Source organism: Oncorhynchus nerka, linkage group LG4 (assembly GCF_034236695.1).
Source record: "Oncorhynchus nerka isolate Pitt River linkage group LG4, Oner_Uvic_2.0, whole genome shotgun sequence".
Lineage (NCBI taxonomy): Eukaryota > Metazoa > Chordata > Actinopteri > Salmoniformes > Salmonidae > Oncorhynchus > Oncorhynchus nerka.
Window position 1 is genome coordinate 62,371,572 of NC_088399.1, and position 22,608 is coordinate 62,394,179.

Sequence of the window (22,608 nt, forward strand, 5' to 3'; positions counted from 1 at the left end):
ATCAGGATATCGTCAAGGTAAACGAAAACAAAGATGTTCAGCATGTCTCTCAGTACATCATTCACTAATGCCTGAAAGACAGCTGGAGCGTTAGCGAGACCGAACGGCAGAACCCGGTATTCAAAGTGCCCTAACGGAGTGTTAAACGCCGTTTTCCACTCGTCCCCCTCCCTGATGCGCACGAGATGGTAAGCGTTACGAAGGTCCAACTTAGTGAAAAACCTGGCTCCCTGCAGGATCTCGAAGGCTGAAGACATAAGGGGAAGCGGGTAACGATTCTTAACCGTTATGTCATTCAGCCCTCGATAATCCACGCAGGGGCGCAGGGTCCCGTCCTTTTTCTTAACAAAAAAAACCCCCGCTCCGGCGGGAGAGGAGGAAGGGACTACGGTACCGGCGTCGAGAGCTACAGACAAATAATCTTCGAGAGCCTTACGTTCGGGGAGCCGACAGAGAGTATAGTCTACCCCGGGGGAGTGGTACCCGGAAGGAGATCTATACTACAATCATACGACCGGTGAGGAGGAAGGGAGGTGGCCCTGGACCGACTGAAGACCGTGCGCAGATCATGATATTCCTCCGGCACCCCTGTCAAATCACCAGGCTCCTCCTGTGAAGAGGGGCAGAAGAAACAGGAGGGATAGCAGACATTAAACATTTCACATGACAAGAGACGTTCCAGGAGAGGATAGAATTACTAGACCAATTAATAGAAGGATTATGACACACTAGCCAGGGATGGCCCAAAACAACAGGTGTAAAAGGTGAACGAAAAATCAAAAAAGAAATGGTTTCGCTATGATTACCAGAGACAGTGAGGGTTAAAGGTAGCGTTTCACGCTGAATCCTGGGGAGAGGACTACCATCCAAGGCGAACATGGCCGTGGGCTCCCCTAACTGTCTGAGAGGAATGTCATGTTCCCGAGCCCAGGCTTCGTCCATAAAACAGCCCTCCGCCCCAGAGTCTATCAAGGCACTGCAGGAAGCTGCCGAACCGGTCCAGCGTAGATGGACCGACAAGGTAGTACAGGATCTTGAAGGAGAGACCTGAGTAGTAGCGCTCACCAGTAGCCCTCCGCTTACTGATGAGCTCTGGCTTTACTGGACATGAAATGACAAAATGACCAGCGGAACCGCAATAGAGACAGAGGCGGTTGGTGATTCTCCGTTCCCTCTCCTTAGTCGAGATGCGAATACCCCCCAGCTGCATGGGCTCAGCACCTGAGCCAGTGGAGGAAGATGGTAGTGATGCGGAGAGGGGGGAAACGGATAACGCGAGCTCTCTTCCACGAGCTCGGTGACGAAGATCTACCCGTCGTTCTATACGAATAGCGAGTTCAATCAAAGAATCCACGCTGGAAGGAACCTCCCGGGAGAGAATCTCATCCTTTACCTCCGCGTGGAGACCCTCCAGAAAACGAGCGAGCAACGCCGGCTCGTTCCAGTCACTGGAGGCAGCAAGAGTGCGAAACTCTATAGAGTAGTCCGTTATGGATCGATTACCTTGACATAGGGAAGACAGGGCCCTGGAAGCCCAGATTGCCGTGCCCCACTCACGAGCCCGTCCAGTAAGGAGAGATATGACGTAGGCGATACGAGCTGTACCCCTGGAGTACGTGTTGGGCTGGAGAGAGAACACAATATCACTGGGTGAGGAACGAGCGGCATTCAGTGGGCTCCCCAGAGTAACACGGTGGGTTATTAATTCTGGGCTCCGGAGACTCGGAAGCCCTGGAAGTAGCCGGTGGATCGAGGCGGAGATTGTGAAAATGTTTCGAGAGGTCGGAGACTTGGGCGGCCAGGGTCTCAACGGCATGTCGAGCAGCAGACAATTCCTGCTCGTGTCTGCCTAGCATCGCTCCCTGGATCTCGACGGCTGAGTAGAGAGGATCCGAAGTCGCTGGGTCCATTCTTGGTCGGATTCTTCTGTCATGCAGGTGAGTGAGGACCCAACAGCGATTCAACAGAAACAGAGTCTTTTAATGTCCAAACAGGGAAAACATAAATCCTCAATCTTTACAGGAGATGTCCAAACAGGGAAAACATAAATCCTCTATCTTTGCAGGAGAGTCCTCCTTCTAGTAGTAGAGGAGAATTGCAGGGCTAGCGGCAACAGACTGCAGGTCCCTCTGGGTAGGCGCGGGCCGTAGAGGACAGAGACACCTGCTCACACGCAGCATCTGATGAAGAGGCAGATTACGACAGGACGGGACAAGGGCAAAGCAAACAAGAATCCGACAAGGACAGAAGCAGAAACAGAGAGAGAAATAGAGACTTAATCAGAGGGCAAAAGAGGAGACAGGTGTGAGAGAGTAAACGAGGTCGTTAGGAGAATGGGGAACAGCTGGGAGCAGGAACGGAACGCTAGAGAGAGAGAGATAGTAACCTAATACGACCAGCAGGGGGAAACGAAGAGAAGAGAAAGCACAGGGACAAGACATAACATGACAAGCTCACTCATTAATGTCTTAGTCAAAATTACGGATTGCCTCTTATCTGCTCGTCATCCCCTTATGCCATCGTTTGAACGTATCAATTGTCAGTCAAAACCACATTTGTTTAAGCTATGTTTTTTGAAAGGCCGTGAATGAGGCTGAATGAACTGTTTCGCTACAAGACAAGGCTCCGCTGATAGCCAGGTGTAGCAGTTGTAAGGTGTTGGGACTCTGCTGTTGGGACAGCTTTGTAAGGCCATAATAGTTTGTGGGCACCGTTTGTCACCATTATAGTCCAATTAATGCATTGTTCAGTGTTGTTTTGTGTAGTGGCTTTGCTGGCACGCATCTAATTATACAGTGCCTTGCGAAAATATTCGACCCCTTGAACTTTGCGACCTTTTGCCACATTTGAGGCTTCAAACATAAAGATATAAAACTGTGTTTTTTTGTGAAGAATCAACAACAAGTGGGACACAATCATGAAGTGGAACGACATTTATTGGATATTTCAAACTTTTTTAACAAATCAAAAACTGAAAAATTGGGCGTGCAAAATTATTCAGCCCCTTTACTTTCAGTGCAGCAAACTCTCTCCAGAATTTCAGTGAGGATCTCTGAATGATCCAATGTTGACCTAAATGACTAATGATGATAAATACAATCCACCTGTGTGTAATCAAGTCTCCGTATAAATGCACCTGCACTGTGATAGTCTCAGAGGTCCGTTAAAAGCGCAGAGAGCATCATGAAGAACAAGGAACACACCAGGCAGGGCCGAGATACTGTTGTGAAGAAGTTTAAAACCGGATTTGGATACAAAAAGATTTCCCAAGCTTTAAACATCCCAAGGAGCACTGTGCAAGCGATAATATTGAAATGGAAGGAGTATCAGACCACTGCAAATCTACCAAGACCTGGCCGTCCCTCTAAACTATCAGCTCATACAAGGAGACTGATCAGAGATGCAGCCAAGAGGCCCATGATCACTCTGGATGAACTGCAGAGATCTACAGCTGAGGTGGGAGACTCTGTCCATAGGACAACAATCAGTCGTATATTGCACAAATCTGGCCTTTATGGAAGAGTGGCAAGAAGAAAGCCATTTCTTAAAGATATCCATAAAAAGTATTGTTTAAAGTTTGCCACAAGACACCTGGGAGACACACCAAACATGTGGAAGAAGGTGCTCTGGTCAGATGAAACCAAAATTGAACTTTTTGGCAACAATGCAAAACGTTATGTTTGGCGTAAAAGCAACACAGCTCATCACCCTGAACACACCATCCCCACTGTCAAACATGGTGGTGGCAGCATCATGGTTTGGGCCTGCTTTTCTTCAGCAGGGACAGGGAAGATGGTTAAAATTGATGGGAAGATGGATGGAGCCAAATACAGGACCATTCTGGAAGAAAACCTGATGGAGTCTGCAAAAGACCTGAGGCTGGGACGGAGATGTGTCTTCCAACAAGACAATGATCCAAAACATAAAGCAAAATCTACAATGGAATGGTTCAAAAATAAACATATCCAGGTGTTAGAATGGCCAAGTCAAAGTCCAGACCTGAATCCAATCGAGAATCTGTGGAAAGAACTGAAAACTGCTGTTCACAAATGCTCTCCATCCAACCTCACTGAGCTCGAGCTGTTTTGCAAGGAGGAATGGGAAAAAATGTCAGTCTCTCGATGTGCAAAACTGATAGAAACATACCCCAAGCGACGTACAGCTGTAATCGCAGCAAAAGGTGGCGCTACAAAGTATTAACTTAAGGGGGCTGAATAATTTTGCATGCCCAATTTTTCAGTTTTTGATTTGTTAAAAAAGTTTGAAATATCCAATAAATGTCGTTCCACTTCATGATTGTGTCGCACTTGTTGTTGATTCTTCACAAAAAAATACAGTTTTATATCTTTATGTTTGAAGCCTGAAATGTGGCAAAAGGTTGCAAAGTTCAAGGGGGCCGAATACTTTCGCAAGGCACTGTATTTATTTGAGTTTTCCCCACCAAGATTTACATGTTAAAATCACAACTGCTAATAACACTAGCGTCTCAGCAAACTGCTAACATACAATGGTTGTCAGTTCGACAGTTCCATGTTGTACTGTATTTGTATTTCATTAGGATCCCCATTAGCTGTTGCAAAAGCAGCAGCTATTCCTGGGGTCCACACAAAACATGAAACATAATACAGAATGACATAATACAGAACATCAATAGACAAGAACAGCTCAAGGACACTGAAACACTCACTCCACCAGGTGACAGTGATCTATGAGGCAGTCCAGTCCAGTCTGTCTCACCTGTTGCTGTTGGTAGAGCATTAGCTGCTGGTGCTGGTACAGCTGGATCTGCTGCAACTGCTGGAGTTGTAGCTGGCTCTGCTGCTGCAGGGTGAGCTGTTGGGGCTGCTGCTGCTGGATGTAGCCCCCCACATTGTCCACATCACCGTAGCCCTCACCGGGCGTCCCTCCTCCCCCACCTGCCATGACGTAGGCGGCCGGCGAGGCCACGCCCGAGGGGTCGTTGCTAATTGGCTCCCAGGCGTCGGAGGAGGAAAGGCAGTAGAGGCCCTGGGCTACGTAGGTGTTGGGCCATACGTCGGCTGAGGAATGATGCATCGCCTGGTCTGTTGTGTTAGGAAGGGATGAAGGGAGAAGTATATGTTTACATTTTGGATTACATACAAGATATACACCGAGTGTACAAAATGTTAACCTCTTCAGTCGACCCTCTACTTTTTTGAACATTTTGTTAAAAATCGCGTAACATTTCAGCGCCCTGCTACTCATGCCAGGAATATAGTACGTTCATATGGTTAGAATGTGTGGATAGGAAACCCTCGGACGTTTTTAAAACTGGTTAAATCACGACTGTGGCTATTACATAACGTGCGTTACATCGGAAAGCGCAGGAAAACCTGATCACAGAAAATGGAAATAAATATCCTTGCGCCACTTCCAGCAATTGTTAACAGTGAGCCGAATTAGATAAGACCGAGCATTCAACTCCCACAGCATCCCCATGTTGTCTAGAGTCTTGTGAATTGAATCATCTTTGATTCTTGGTTGAACCGAAAGAGGGGCACGACTTACCTCCGGTCTCCGCCCAGATCATTCCGGAAGAGCTCTCTCCTGAAATTTTTTCCAAGACGACAGCTAATGATATTTACATCGCCTACGGATGATTTTTATCGCTTATTAACGTTTACTAATACCTAAAGTAGCATTACAAACGTATTTCGAAGTGTTTTGTGAAAGTTTATCGTCTACTTTTTGAATTTTAAAAATGACGTTACGTTGTGAAATCGCAGTTTTTTCGTTTATCACACAGTCTACATATAACGATATCTTGGCTTTATATGGCCCGATTTAATCGAAATAAAGACCCAATAGTGTTTATGGGACATCTAGGAGTGCCAACAAAGAAGATGGTGAAAGGTAATGACTGTTTTCTATTTTATTGTGCGGTTTGTGTATGCCGAAATGCTAATTATTTTGTTTACGTCCCCTGCTGTGCTTTTCTGTTGTAGTGTATTGGTGCATGCTATCAGATAATAGCTTCTCATGCTGTCGCCGAAAAGCATTTTAAAAATCTGACTTGTTGCCTGGATTCACAACGAGTGTAGCTTTAATTTGATACCCTGCATGTGTATTTTAATGAACTTTTGAGTTTTAACTAATACTATTAGCATTTAGCATAGCGCATTTGCATTTCCAGAGCTCTAGTTGGGACGCAAGCGTCCCAAGTAGAGGCAAGAGGTTAAGGACATCTGCTCTTTCCATGACATAGACTGACCATGTGAATCCAGGTGAAAACTATGATCCTTTTTGATGTCAGTTGTTAGATCCACTTCAATCAGTGTAGATGAAGGGGAGGAGACAGGTTAAAGAAGGATTTTTAAGCCTTAAAACAATTGAGACATGGATTGTGTATGTATTCCATTCAGAGGGTGAATGGGCAAGACAAAATATTGAAAATATTTTAGTAGGTGCCAGGTGCACCGGTTCGAGTATGTCAAGAACTGCAACGCTACTGGGTTTTTCCCACTCAACAGTTTCCCGTGTGTATTAAGAATGGTCCACCACCCAAAGGCCATCCAGTCAACTTAACACAACTGTGGGACGCATTGGAGACAACATTGGCCAGAATTCATGTTGACACCTTGTAGAGTCCATGCCCTGGCGAATTGAGGCTGTTCTGAGGGCAAAAGGGGGTGCAACTCAACATTAGGAAGGTGTTTCGTTCTGTATACTCAGTGTGTACTGTAATCTCAGAGCACAAAGTAGAGATATTTGATGTATCACAGAGTTAAATGACATTTTAGCTTTACAGCAAAGGCCCTTGAAGCAGCAGTATCACCAGATATCAGAAGATATTTACAGCAGTATCACCAGATATCAGAAGATATTTACAGCAGTATCACCATTTCAACCAGAAATACACTGGCAACTTACTTAAAGCTCAACATATCGAAAGGTGAAAATTAAAGCTCGCTTGACGATGAGCAAACCGTGTCTTAGTTATTACAATGTCTATACTAAGCAGATTTGATTTGGTCTCTGACTTGATAATAGCAGAGAATAGGCCCGTATGGTGCTGTTAATGAGAGCAAGGCTAAGTCCCGGTGTTAACCGACAAGCTCCCCCAGGGTCTTCTGTTACAACACAACACTACCCAACCAAACACCCCAGGGCCACAGCTGCCATCTTGACTTTCTCCGCAACATTTCTTCATACAGCCCTGATGCACCTCTAGCTGGCCTGTCAAATGAAGTGGAAAGGACATCAATCAAACCGGAGTAAATAAGCTCAATCAAAGTGTCTGGAAGCCTTCTACAGTAAAATATGGAGCAGCACAGTCCAGTCCAGAGTGGTTGTGGAGCTCACAAGTCAATTACGATCCCTCTTCACAACTAAATAAGAGCTAAGCTATGTGGTTGTTGCATTTGGAACTAAAATTGTTGTTTAAAAGTATATGCTTAATTTAGTATACATTTTTGTTTTTATTCATTCATTAAAAAGCTGGAATCCATAGCGGTGAAACTGCTATGTCCATTTTGCAATATTACAACAACAAATATGTTACTTCAAACAATGAACACGGTCTCTTCCCCTCGGACATCATTGCACACCGTTGCACGCACCACAGAACAACAAAGTACGTACTTCGATTTATTTTTACCACGATGCTGGATGCTCATTTCCTCAACAACAACAAAAAACATTAACAAATGCCCCTGGGGCGGCGAGTGTCGCTGTTGCGAATCTCAGCTTGAAATGCTATGCTATCAAACGTTGCCTGTACATCCTTCTCAATTTCACAATAAAGCACTGTGGCATTGGACGACCAGATTCAGTGAGTGTTGTTCATTGAGATTTAGTTTGCACTTTAAAAACTAAAGGTCTAATAAAATGGCTGCCCTATTTGTAGTGTGTTGTGGCCATGTTTGTAGTCCTGTACCTCTGCTGGTGATGCTCTCCTGGTTGGTCTCACTGAGGTGGGCCACGCTGCCTTGTTTGGAGCCAGCACAAAGGCCATCTTCCTCTATAGATCTCCAGCCCAGCAAAGTAGCCTCCGATAAGGCAAATTGTGCCATTAATCCTGGGAGAAGCAAGGGGACAGACTTTGTAAACAACGTGAAATACATGGTTCCAAATCTAATTTATTGACGTGTTAATCTGTTTCATTTGAATTGGTTCTTCTGTTCACTCTTACCTGCAGTGAAGCGGGCCTCCTTTTCTCCTTCACTGAGTTCACTGTACATTTCGCTCTCTATCCGCCTCTCCTTCTCACGTTGCGAGGTTGGGATTTTGGTGACCACAGCCCCTTCAGTCCCAATGGATGGTGTGTTCCAGCTCTGCCATTCGATCATGTGAGCCACTTTGCCCGAGGCCATGGCAGTGGGCTTAGTTACTTTATCCTTCATGGAACGGGACACGCCTAAATAAAGAATAGAGGGGGGGGGAGAACACTGTTTCACAACACATTCAATTTGTGAATATGGCACCTCCCACAATGGATTTGGGCTCAGGAAGTGAAATGGGCTGGGAACTGTGGAAAATGCTTAAAGGCTTGTGTTTTCTTTCTGGGAGGCAACGGTACAGTAGCCGAATATGAATTCGGTACAAAGTGGCTTCTTCCTCTTTCATGCATGTCTCTCAGGAGCTATGGATGGTTGGAGATTGAAGGGAGTGTAGATGGGGCTTACAGCATTATTAGAAGCTGTCTATTTACTCGTCAAGGCTTGTTGACTTGATCAATCTTTCAGTCGTCTGTGGTGAGCAACAAGGGTGAAATACAGAACTTATTGTGCCACATTAATATTCTGAGTCTTTACTCATCAAATTAATCAAGAAGATGAGATTCATTAGACTTTAAGCATTTGTTTGTAATTAAAATGTGAAAAAAGTTATCTTTGCTTTAAACATAATTCTCAAAGGCCCCACTGCAAATCCTTAATTAAAGTGCAAATATCTGACGATAACAAAGGATGTATTCATTCAGAGTAAGTAACAATAAAAATCTAATTAAATCAATTGAGTGTGAACTGAATCCATTGGGCAATAGCAAATATGCTGGGATAAATGAAGCCTTGCTGATTTATTAGTTAAATCAGTTAAAAAGTATTGTTGTTCTCATAAAATGCAAATGTCATTCATAAAAGAATATTAATTTTAGATGTGTATTCAATGTTATGCAAAGTTATTTTGAGAGTAAGGAAAGTGGTTTTGGGGTCTTTATTATTCCAAGGTCGATATAATCTGACTGTTAAACACAAACACAATATCAATCAAATGTACTTCAACTTCACCAGACACAACCACAACACAGTTGTATGGCTCTGTGCACAAACAAGCACAGAGCCATAAAACTGCCTTGCCACCACAATAAAACAATCACCACCACCACAAATACCACACTACAAAACACTACATTTCTCAGCATGCCTGTGGAGTTGCATTGTGGTTTCTGCACTTACTTTAAAACTTGTATATATATATATATATTTTTTTTAAATCTGATTGGATTCCATCAATTGCCCATAACCGGCCATTGATGTGTGCATTAGGTATCAATGGGGAGGCAGGAAGTGAAACAGGAAGGGCACCCACAGGGGCGACCATGTTGGCTCCATCTCCTCTTCCTGTCTGGAGCCAACATGGGGCTGGTTTACCATCTACCAGGACAGACACACACCTGACACACCTGTCAGTGAGGACTTAGCCAGAGCACCGATCCCGTAGGCGTTGGAGTTCCTCTTCAGACGAGGCAGGATGGAGGAAGTGTCCTCCATAGAGAGCTGTAGAAAGGGATGAGGGGAGGAAAGAAATAAATCAACAAATAATTGTGGAGGGGAAAAGGGAGAGGAATGACCAATTGTTGTGAGGGGGTAAAACAACATTGTTGGTTGAGGATTAGATATGCGATAAAATAAAATAGGGGAAATCCTGCTTAACAAATGATCAAATACAACTACCACCATATTAAGCAAAAGATACATTACATTATCCAACACATCACAAATCATATCAGCACTTTGGTTAAACCAGCGATTGTCAGCACAGTAGTGTAGTAGTTTACTGTGCAGTCAGTGTACTGTACCTGTAGGGCCTGTGATTCATATGATCGATACATAAAGGAGCATCATGCTAGCAGCTAGCGTTAGCTACTGTAGATGAGGTAAGGTTATTACAGCTTGTTATCTCCCAGCCTGAGATACTATGTAACACAGGCAGTACAGTAGATTAGCAGCAGCGCTAAGATAGAGAGATGGGGAAAGAGGGAGGGAGGGAGGTGGGATGAGGAGAAACTGAAGGAAAAAAACGTTGGCTTATCTACAGACAGAGAGAGCCAAAATACGTGGCGGAGCGGAGGAAGAAGAGGACGAGATTAGCACAGGACTTACATTGATTCCTTCCCAGGAAAACTCGGCACGCCCATGCTGAGAGAGAGAAGGAGGGAGAGGAAGACAACCAGGAGAGATATAGGTATGTTTGTAGAGGAGCCAGGAAAAGGGAACGCAACAGAGAGGGGATAGGATTAAAAGAAGAACACATACAACAACAACAACAACAACAAAACAGACAAATAAGGGGTGTAAAAGATACACAGGATGAAACCAGTAGTCGTAAAGTAGTAAAGATTTGGGTGGCGGGAGGAAGAGAAAGCATCTGAGTAAAGAAGGTGGAATACAAAAAGTGCAAGAGAGATTTGGATGATGTGGACGATTGAAATACTGATCAATTGAGGATAGAATAGAGATGAGAATCCACTGTCTGTATGTGAATAGATTCTCTCATATCAGCTTGACCATAGGCTTTGGAAACCAAAATAGAAAAACTACTGTTTATTGACATTGATGTCAGTGTTTGTGTTTGTAATGCTTCCCTCGCAATAATAGGATACAACTCATTATTCATAATTGAATAATATCTTATAGTATCATAATACATCCTTATAAATAGGACAATCCATTACATAAATGGTGCCACTTGTGAGGGAAAATCCCTGCATAAAATGGTGCCCCGTGTGAGGTCATTCTCCTACAATACTCTGATTCGATATTCACTTCATTAGAAGAAATTACCCTTGATCACATACCCAAATTGGGGGAAACAAATAGTATTTTCCATTTACTCTCATTGTAAAAGAGCTAACATCCTCGTTGATTTGTTGTTATACAGAAATATCAAAACATGCAGAAAGATAGCTTAATCAGGTCAAAAATCCCGACCAACGGTTCAAAATGCTCCAACATAGGGAATTAGACCCTGCGAGAAGAGCCCTGTAGCTTCAGGATATTTGGCGTGGGAGAGTGGGAAATTGTGGGAACCCGGTGTCTAAGTAGGCTACACGTAGCTATGTGTGTGGAAAACACTTTTGTCACAGATAAGACATTTATCTCGTTTAGTATAGTCTGCATGTTTGTGTCGTTGGTCTTGTCTGGGCCGGTAGCTACCTAGCTCTCAAGTGGCTGCTAGCGCCGTCATAAAAAGGGGCATGAGGGAAGCCCCATGTTGTCACAGTGATTAAGCAAGCCCCATGAAGTCCAAGCTAGACGCCCAGAGGATTTTTGCTTTAGTTGGGATGGATAAAAAGAATCCCACAAAATGTTGAATTATTCACCGAAAAAAGTGACTGTGGTCAGTGCTTGCTCTTTATTTATGAGGGCTTGCGGTGTGGGGTTTGTCACTAGAAATTATTTATCATGGTTAAAATGTGCATTAACAGGAAGGGCAAGCAAGAGCAGCACGGCGTCAGTGTCCTTGGAACTTCTTCTGCCAAGCAACAGGCCCAGTGATTTGTGCGAACAGGTTTCCCCTGGTGAAACACTTTTGTCTCAATCGGCCAATCAGACATCGGTGGTCTTATTGTTGCCATCAAGCTCTGGTCAGTCCAGAGGAGTGCATACTGTCTCTCTAACCGCATGTGTTATGAGGCTGCTGGCTGCATCTACCTCAGCTCAGCTGCCACTGCTGTGTTGACAGATTTCTGAGAAATAGGTGACCCCTGGCCAATCCATATCCATCCATCATATCCAGAACTATATGGGGTGAACATTTTCTGTTGTTGTTGCTTGTCAGACATCTAACAGAAATGGAGATGGGTTGTCCCACAAAACATATTCAAAGAGCATATTAAGTGTAGTAGAATATGTAGCCTACTCATGTTCATGTTTAAACATCTGTGGCGGTCTTGTTGGTTGTCATTGTGTAGGGTCTTTGTGTTGTTTTAAAAGACCCCATTGTGTATTGCAATTCAGCCGTGTAGCCTCTTTAAAGAGAGAAAAACTCAACAGCAACAGTGGTAAAGAGGTAAGATGGATCGTATGCTATGTCCCTGGAGTGGGGGATTATATACAGGACATAATGGTTTGGGCTCTCGAGACCTGCTCCAGTGGCCTTTGTGAGAAATTCAATATAAACCATCTCTGAGCAACATTATATCATTGCACTCTCAGTATAGGGAGCAGTGTGAGCGAGACACGCTCAGTTTCACTACTAGATATAATAAAATAAAATAAAACATGAAACTACACTTTTCCTCAATGGCCATCTTGGCTCAAGGACCCATTGGACATAAAGAAGAAATGCACTCGAGGGTAGAGCTGGAATGGTGTACAATCCAGACAAATGATATTTCACTTCAGGGGGATAAAACGTACATTGAAATGTCATCCATACCTGCTCCCCATCTTTCCGTACAGGAACAGCGTCCGCTGCTGGAAAAGACACAAAGGAAAAGAACTGAAAGAAGAACATGAAGCCAACCTCATGCAACCTTTACTGAGTAGAGCTGACAGCACCCTCGAACATGTACGCTGACGTTCAGACAAAGCACTAACATTGTACGATTATTTGCACCAGCTGTTAGCGTATTTGGGGAAAACGAGCATGTCATCATTGGCCACGATCTTTAGGTTCCTCTGCTGATTGTGTTCAAGAAGGTCTCGAATGACACCTTTGTGTGGTATATAACTGCATTGTCATTAGGATGCATTTGATAGTAAGCCTACTAAATCATGCATTGAAAAACTGTTACGTTTTAACTTAGTATTAAACTAGTAGTAAGACATATTATACTATTATACCTAAAATACAGAAAATACAGTAAAGTAATATTATATTGGCACATACTGTAAATTGACACTGCATCGCGTGCCCTCTTCTCCACACAGAAATAAGCTGGAAAAAGTCCTTAATTGAATTCAAAATGCTTAAAACACTTGTCTGTAATGTTCTGTATCATAACATCTCACTTTAATAGTTTTAACAGTTAAAGTGTCATTTAAAAGGGCAACCCACATAAAGGAACAGAATCCATCACAAAAGGGGAGTTCTGAATTGAAACTCGTGACTATCTAAGGGCCCCATCTGAATGTGGACCCTTTAAACAAGCAAGAGCCAACATAAAAGAAAGTCAAATTGAGATCTAAGATTTGAATTGAAACACTTCTCCTCTCTTTTAACTACAGCTGAGTTGACACCCGGGGGAACCTGGAGGCCATTTTCCTCCATCAGACACACCGGAGACCTCTACAGCTGATGGAACTCCAAGATAACTGAGGGAAAATGAGGGTGAGGAACAGGTGGTAGGTCCTCGAAGAAAAACCAGAAAGGATGACATGGAGGGGAAAAAAACGGAGGGTTTACTGAGATGGGGTAGAGAGAAAAAAGGACAAAACTTCGAGGAGGATGGGGCCTTCCAGTAGACCAATATTTTAATGGTAATCAGTGAGTTTTATAGTATGTTATCCTGCACCTTAACCAATGGAATGAGAAGGTGGTGAATGTTTTATTGTTGGTGTTAAAAGAATCTTCGCCTAGATTATTTTAACACTGAATTGTGAATTGTGTCCACAGTTGATAAGACTTCATTTGTTGTTGTTGTTGCCACATCTCACCACCTCACGTGTAAGATCTATCCATCTGTAAAACATGCAAATAAAAAACAGGCCCAAACACACTCATCTTAACCTCACACTTGTCTCCCTGGCCTGTCAAGAGGTCTTCAACAGCTTGGAGTAAACAGCTGTCATCTAACAGTTCGGAGTAAACTAGACAGACATACCTCTTGCCCTTATAGAGAACTAAGCCTCTCCACTTTGCTGTGGAATTTGTCTCGTTGTAGAGAATTTTCTTTCCCGCATTCGTTGTTGAACAAAAACATCAGAGTCAGATATTGAACCTTGTGAGAGGAGAGGTAAGGTCTCAAACGTCACAGGAGTCTTATGATACAACTGTACAATTACAAAGGTGGGGGGGGGGAAGCTTTGTTCCCGACCAATTGTGTGGGCTGGGGGAAGGGTAGGACTATGTTCACAAAGTGGGCGAAACAGCAGGGGCTTGCCCGCTCGCGCTGCACTGAGCGAGTTCCGTTGCGGAGCATTTATCCTACTGTGACCGACCGAGCGGAAGCCAGAAGCCGGCGAGGGCCGTCAAAGCAATAGGCGGGGGAAGGGAGCATCGTCAGACACTGCCGCGATCACCTCCTGACAGATCTCGTGGTTCGAAATGTTTGGGACCATCATCATCTGTCTTTTGCGATCGCTTGGAGCCGAGTGGGGCGTCTTGGCGGTGACACACAGTGGCTGACTTTCGCCTTGACACTGATTCAGGGTGAAGGGCAAAGTCTGACTCACCTCAGCTCTAGTACCAGTGCCGAAGGGCGTTCTAGCGGGACACCGCTACATTGTTTAATTTTTTAAAAACTGTTGAGATACCACAAATACTGTCAACCTAATTTTGGGACCCAAAATACATACCCACTGGGCACAGAAATCAACGCAGCATCTATTCCATGTTGGTTCAATGTAATTTCATAAAAATTATTCATTTGATAGTAGATAGTTGATTCAAACAGGGTGTTCCCAGTGGGTAACTACAAGGTAAAAAAATGATTCCAAGCTATTAATGGCAGACAAATCACTGGATATAAAATGACTAAAACAACATGCTACTAATTCAAATGGTATGTCTCAGAGATTAAGTGAACACTTAGCCACCCAAAGCCATTGATGCCCAACTATAGCACAGCCCATGCTTATCTTCTTCTTTTCTCCGTTCCATCTTTTACTCTTCTCTCTCTTCCGAATTCCTTCCTCCCATCCTCTTCCCTCTCTCTAAGAGCCCCTCTCTCTCCCCTCTTCACCTATGCCCTCTAGCAGTCTTCCACACTAAAGGTCAGTACAGTAGCAGCTCAACCGTGACCACCTGTCAAGCAAGCTACACCGACCAGTCACCTTGGGCCCATGTCCGTCAACCTTGCGAGAGTCGTCAGTCAACTCACGTCATCAGCCATGCGGTGTGTGTGAGACACAGCGAGTGTACTCCGCTCAATACAGAGCATCCGTCAGTCAGTCTGTCAGCACTTTTAAAGAAATCAATATTGGGGGGTGCAATTCCTGTGTAATGCAATATCTCATAGACACTCAATATAACTGAATAACAAACAAGATGAGTGATGTTAAATAGTGCACAACAAGCTACAGCATGCTTCAACAGACTGTTGAGTAGTGTGTTTGTTTCTGGATAATTGAAGGAGACCTATGTAAGAAAGGGACAGTTTCACCAATCACATGAACAATGTGGTAGCAGAATCAGAATTAGTTAGGTAACATTCATAAGTAAGATGTTTTATTTACATAATAATGCTTATGTGAGATATGTCATTAGAATGTCTTCTTTTGGATAATACTGTTGGCAGTTTGCAGTTATCCCTTCCCTGCTAGGGCTTAGTCACTTGGGGCCCAGAGAGGGGAGAGGTCAGGCTTGTCTTCATATGTCAATATATCTGTTAAACTATGTGATGCTATGAATAATATCAGAAGGGGAGGAGGACAGAATGGAGGCTTGTCTTCTTATGGGAATGTGTCTGTAACTATTGTATGTCCCCTCTGAGGTTTCCCTTATCTTGATTTAGTATATGACCTAAGAGGTTCATTGTCTTTTCTGATCTTGTCCAGGAGGGATTGTATTTGAGATGGGAGTATCTAGAATTGACAATTGATATATGCCATTGGATGAGGTAATGTTTTGGTCCTAAATGGTACCAAGAACGAGATTAGAATCTCGTCTAAAGAGACCAAACTGAACGATAATTTATAGCTAATGCTGTCTGGCTATGGGATACTCCTCTCTCAATTAAAGTCTTCCTTTGTAATGTTCCTAAGATCTGTGTTTCGTCATGTGAGTTGAGATGGGTATGTCTTGACTATAAATGTTGCTAAGAACTGTTTTATAAGGACTCTCAGAGAATTCATTTATAGACACTGAATTGATCTGAGAGTCAAAAGGAGCTATGGTGAAGCTCATGTAATTAAAGATGGACTTTATAATATAACTCCGACTTGTGTGTGGTTTGCTCTCATTATTTGGTAATACAGGAAATTACCACGACAACACACACTTTCAGTACAGATTAGAAACATAAACACTTTCAGTACAGATTAGAAACATAAACACCTTCCGTATACAGAAACATAAATACTTTAACATAAATACTTTCAGTATACAGAAACATAAATACTTTCAGTATACAGATACATAAATACTTTCAGTATACAGAAACATAAATACTTTCAGTATACAGATACATAAATACTTTAACATAAATACTTTCAGTATACAGAAACATAAATACTTTCAGTATACAGATACATAAATACTTTCAGTATACAGATACATAAATACTTTAACATAAATACTTTCAGTATACAGAAACATAAACACTTTCAGTATACAGAAACATAAACACTTTCAGTATACAGAAACATAAACATCAGTATACAGAAACATAAACACTTTCAGTATACAGAAACATAAACACTTTCAGTATATAGAAACATAAACACTTTCAGTATACAGAAACATAAACACTTTCAGTATACAGAAACATAAACACTTTCAGTATACAGAAACATAAACACTTTCAGTATACAGAAACATAAACATCAGTATACATAAACATAAACACTTTCAGTATACAGAAACATAAACACTTTCAGTATACAGATACATAAATACTTTAACATAAATACTTTCAGTATACAGATACATAAATACTTTAACATAAATACTTTCAGTATACAGAAACATAAACACTTTCAGTATACAGAAACATAAACATCAGTATACATAAACATAAACACTTTCAGTATACAGAAACATAAACACGTTCAGTACACAGAAACATAAATACTTTCAGCATACAGAAACATAAACACTTTCAGTATACAGAAACATAAACACTTTCAGTATACAGAAACATAAATACTTTCAGTATACAGAAACATAAATACTTTCAGTATACAGAAACATAAATACTTTCAGTATACAGAAACATAAACATCAGTATACAGAAACATAAACACTTTCATTATACAGAAACATAAATACTTTCAGTATACAGAAACATAAATACTTTCAGTATACAGAAACATAAACACTTTCAGTATACAGAAACATAAACATCAGTATACAGAAACATAAACATCAGTATACAGAAACATAAACATCAGTATACAGAAACAGAAACATCAGTATACAGAAACATAAACACTTTCATTATACAGAAACATAAACACTTTCAGTATACAGAAACATAAACATCAGTATACAGAAACATAAACACTTTCATTATACAGAAACATAAACACTTTCATTATACAGAAACATAAACACTTTCAGTATACAGAAACATAAACACTTTCATTATACAGAAACATAAACACTTTCATTATATAGAAACATAAATACTTTCAGTATACAGAAACATAAACACTTTCATTATATAGAAACATAAATACTTTCAGTATACAGAAACATAAACACTTTCAGTATACAGAAACATAAACACTTTCATTATATAGAAACATAAACACTTTCATTATACAGAAACATAAACACTTTCATTATACAGAAACATAAACACTTTCATTATACAGAAACATAAATACTTTCAGTATACAGAAACATAAATACTTTCAGTATACAGAAACATAAATACTTTCAGTATACAGAAACATAAACACTTTCAGTATACAGAAACATAAACATCAGTATACAGAAACATAAACACTTTCATGATACAGAAACATAAATACTTTCAGTATACAGAAACATGAATACTTTCAGTATACAGAAACATAAACACTTTCAGTATACAGAAACATAAACATCAGTATACAGAAACATAAACATCAGTATACAGAAACATAAACATCAGTATACAGAAACAGAAACATCAGTATACAGAAACATAAACACAGTTTTTCATTATACAGAAACATAAACACTTTCAGTATACAGAAACATAAACATCAGTATACAGAAACATAAACACTTTCATTATACAGAAACATAAACACTTTCAGTATACAGAAACATAAACATCAGTATACAGAAACATAAACACTTTCATTATACAGAAACATAAACACTTTCATTATATAGAAACATAAACACTTTCAGTATACAGAAACATAAATACTTTCATTATACAGAAACATAAACACTTTCATTATATAGAAACATAAACACTTTCAGTATACAGAAACATAAACACTTTCAGTATACAGAAACATAAACACTTTCATTATATAGAAACATAAATACTTTCAGTATACAGAAACATAAATACTTTCAGTATACAGAAACATAAACACTTTCAGTATACAGAAACATAAACACTTTCAGTATACAGAAAAATAAACACTTTCATTATACAGAAACATAAACACTTTCATTATATAGAAACATAAATACTTTCAGTATACAGAAACATAAACACTTTCAGTATACAGAAACATAAACATCAGTACACAGAAACATAAACACTTTCAGTATACAGAAACATAAACACTTTCAGTATACAGAAACATAAACATCAGTATACATAAACATAAACACTTTCAGTATACAGAAACATAAATACTTTCAGCATACAGAAACATAAACACTTTCATTATACAGAAACATAAACACTTTCATTATACAGAAACATAAATACTTTCAGTATACAGAAACATAAATACTTTCAGTATACAGAAACATAAACACTTTCAGTATACAGAAACATAAACATCAGTATACAGAAACATAAACACTTTCATGATACAGAAACATAAATACTTTCAGTATACAGAAACATAAATACTTTCAGTATACAGAAACATAAACACTTTCAGTATACAGAAACATAAACATCAGTATACAGAAACATAAACATCAGTATACAGAAACAGAAACATCAGTATACAGAAACAGAAACATCAGTATACAGAAACATAAACACTTTCATTATACAGAAACATAAACACTTTCAGTATACAGAAACATAAACATCAGTATACAGAAACATAAACACTTTCATTATACAGAAACATAAACACTTTCATTATACAGAAACATAAACACTTTCAGTATACAGAAACATAAACATCAGTATACAGAAACATAAACACTTTCAGTATACAGAAACATAAACACTTTCATTATACAGAAACATAAACACTTTCATTATACAGAAACATAAATACTTTCAGTATACAGAAACATAAACACTTTCATTATATAGAAACATAAACACTTTCATTATATAGAAACATAAATACTTTCAGTATACAGAAACATAAACACTTTAAACACTTTATATAGAAACATAAATACTTTCAGTATACAGAAACATAAACACTTTCAGTATACAGAAACATAAACACTTTCAGTATACAGAAACATAAACACTTTCAGTATACAGAAACATAAACACTTTCATTATACAGAAACATAAACACTTTCAGTATACAGAAACATAAACATCAGTATACAGAAACATAAACATCAGTATACAGAAACAGAAACATCAGTATACAGAAACAGAAACATCAGTATACAGAAACATAAACACTTTCATTATACAGAAACATAAACACTTTCAGTATACAGAAACATAAACATCAGTATACAGAAACATAAACACTTTCATTATACAGAAACATAAACACTTTCATTATACAGAAACATAAACACTTTCAGTATACAGAAACATAAACATCAGTATACAGAAACATAAACACTTTCAGTATACAGAAACATAAACACTTTCATTATACAGAAACATAAACACTTTCATTATACAGAAACATAAATACTTTCAGTATACAGAAACATAAACACTTTCATTATATAGAAACATAAACACTTTCATTATATAGAAACATAAATACTTTCAGTATACAGAAACATAAACACTTTCATTATATAGAAACATAAATACTTTCAGTATACAGAAACATAAACACTTTCAGTATACAGAAACATAAACACTTTCAGTATACAGAAACATAAATACTTTCAGTATACAGAAACATAAACACTTTCATTATATAGAAACATAAATACTTTCAGTATACAGAAACATAAACACTTTCAGTATACAGAAACATAAACACTTTCAGTGTACAGAAACATAAACGCTTTCATTATATAGAAACATAAATACTTTCAGTATACAGAAACATAAACACTTTCATTATACAGAAACATAAACTTTCTACCAGAAACATAAACTTTACTTTCAGTATACAGAAACATAAACACTTTCAGTATACAGAAACATAAACACTTTCAGTATACAGAAACATAAATACTTTCAGTATACAGAAACATAAATACTTTCAGTATACAGAAACATAAACACTTTCAGTATACAGAAACATAAACACTTTCATTATATAGAAACATAAATACTTTCAGTATACAGAAACATAAACACTTTCAGTATACAGAAACATAAACACTTTCAGTATACAGAAACATAAACACTTTCATTATACAGAAACATAAACACTTTCATTATACAGAAACATAAATACTTTCATTATACAGAAACATAAATACTTTCAGTATTTCAGAAACATAAACATCAGTATACAGAAACATATGTTTTTTTTGGATTGATTACACACTAAAATTAAAAGTTTATTGTTTGTTTTTTTTCTACATAGGATTGAGGGTCAGGGACGACAAGGGGGAAGGCCTCCTATGTTCACAGAACAGCAAGAGAGGGAGATAGTAAACATAGTTTTGGACAACAATGCTATAACACTCAAGCAGCTCCAAGCTAACATTGTCAATAACCACGCCATTTTCAACGACATCCATCAGGTCTCAACATCAACACTGGCACGCATCCTAAAAAAAAAACATATTCAAATGAAGCAAATTTATCGAGTGCCTTTCGAGCGCAATTCCGAAAGGGTGAAACGACTGCGGCATGATTATGCAGAGGTATGTATTCACTTTAGCAGTGTGATCTTGCAAACTGTCTCATAATCTTTTACTGTACTGTAATATGTATACTAGATCTACACTGAACTACACAGTTTTGCCTGACACTGTTTTTCAGAGAGTTTTACGAATGGATGGAGAGGAGATCCAGCATGAGTTCATTTACATAGATTAGGCTGGGTTCAACCTGACGAGAACACGAAGGAGGGGAAGAAACATCATTGGCCACAGGGCTATAGTCAATGTCCCAGGGCAACGTGGGGGTAATATAACACTCTGTGCAGCCATTACACAGAATGGGGTCCTCCACCGCCATGTCCATATGGGCCCTTACAACACAGCACTCATACTTACATTCTTGGAGCAATTGCACAACATAACAGCATCAAATCGATCATATGCAATACATTGTTGTCTGGGACAATGTGTCTTTCCACCGCTCTGCTCTGGTTCAGAACTGGTTTCAGCAACATCCACATTTCACCGTCCTATATCTTCCACCATACTCTCCATTCCTCAACCCTATAGAAGAGTTTTTCTCGGCATGGCGGTGGAAGGTATATGATCTCCGTCTCCAGGCTGAGGTACCCCTCATCCAAGCCATGGAGGAGGCCTGTGACCAGATGGAGGTAGCAGCAATGCAAGGATGGATTCGTCATTCAAGACGTTTCTTTCCAAGGTGTCTTGCTAATGACAACATCTCTGGCCAGATCCAGCTAGGCGAAGAGACAATGTCTAGTTATTTTTTATTTTATTTTTTTTTATCTTACAATACGTAAAGTGACGTTTGGTTACAGTATTCTGAATCTCCATGTCAACATTTTGGGCGTGTTGAGAAATAAATGAGTTTCTTCAGTCTGCAACATTGGTCTTGTGTAGTGTTTGGTGAATTGACATTATATTTGTACTTTGTTGATTGTAGCCTACTCTAATCATAGGGAAGTAGAAGTGCTAAAAGTGTTTTAGGTTTATCACAGCAGAGTGTAACTCGTGCAAACAGAGTATAGTAATGTGAAATGTGTGTGTTTCATATGTTAACAAAGTGAGGTTTTTAAAAAGAAGTGTATAGTTTTTACAAGAGTGTTTAATTTTGCAAAGGATCTGTGGTGTTTTGCTAATTGGGTGTGTGGTTGTGCTAATTGTGTGTAGTGTTTTGAAAACACGGGCCCTGTTTTGAAAATCGTGCTTAAGCAATCAAAAAAAACTGTAAATACTTTCAGTACAGTTTAGAAACATAAATACTTTCAGTACAGTTTAGAAACATAAATACTTTCAGTATACAGAAACATAAATACTTCCAGTATACAGAAACATAGACACCTTAGGTACAGATTAGAAACATTAACAGCTTCAGTTTAAAGAAAAATCCAGGCAGCATGTAGC

General features: G+C 39.7%; 1 protein-coding gene across 1 annotated transcript in view; it reads right to left on the reverse strand.

The window, feature by feature from the left end:
* LOC115128350 (protein FAM131B-like) overlaps nt 1–22,608 on the reverse strand; it is a 40,333-nt gene that overhangs the window by 12,180 nt on the left and 5,545 nt on the right. The window contains exons 2-6 of the mRNA XM_029658126.2: nt 12,622–12,659; nt 9,635–9,737; nt 8,153–8,377; nt 7,898–8,038; nt 4,738–5,063 (exon numbers count right to left, since the gene is read on the reverse strand). Of these exons, the coding sequence (XP_029513986.1) occupies nt 4,738–5,063; nt 7,898–8,038; nt 8,153–8,377; nt 9,635–9,737; nt 12,622–12,659 (833 nt within the window). The remainder of the gene's footprint in view (nt 1–4,737; nt 5,064–7,897; nt 8,039–8,152; nt 8,378–9,634; nt 9,738–12,621; nt 12,660–22,608) is intronic.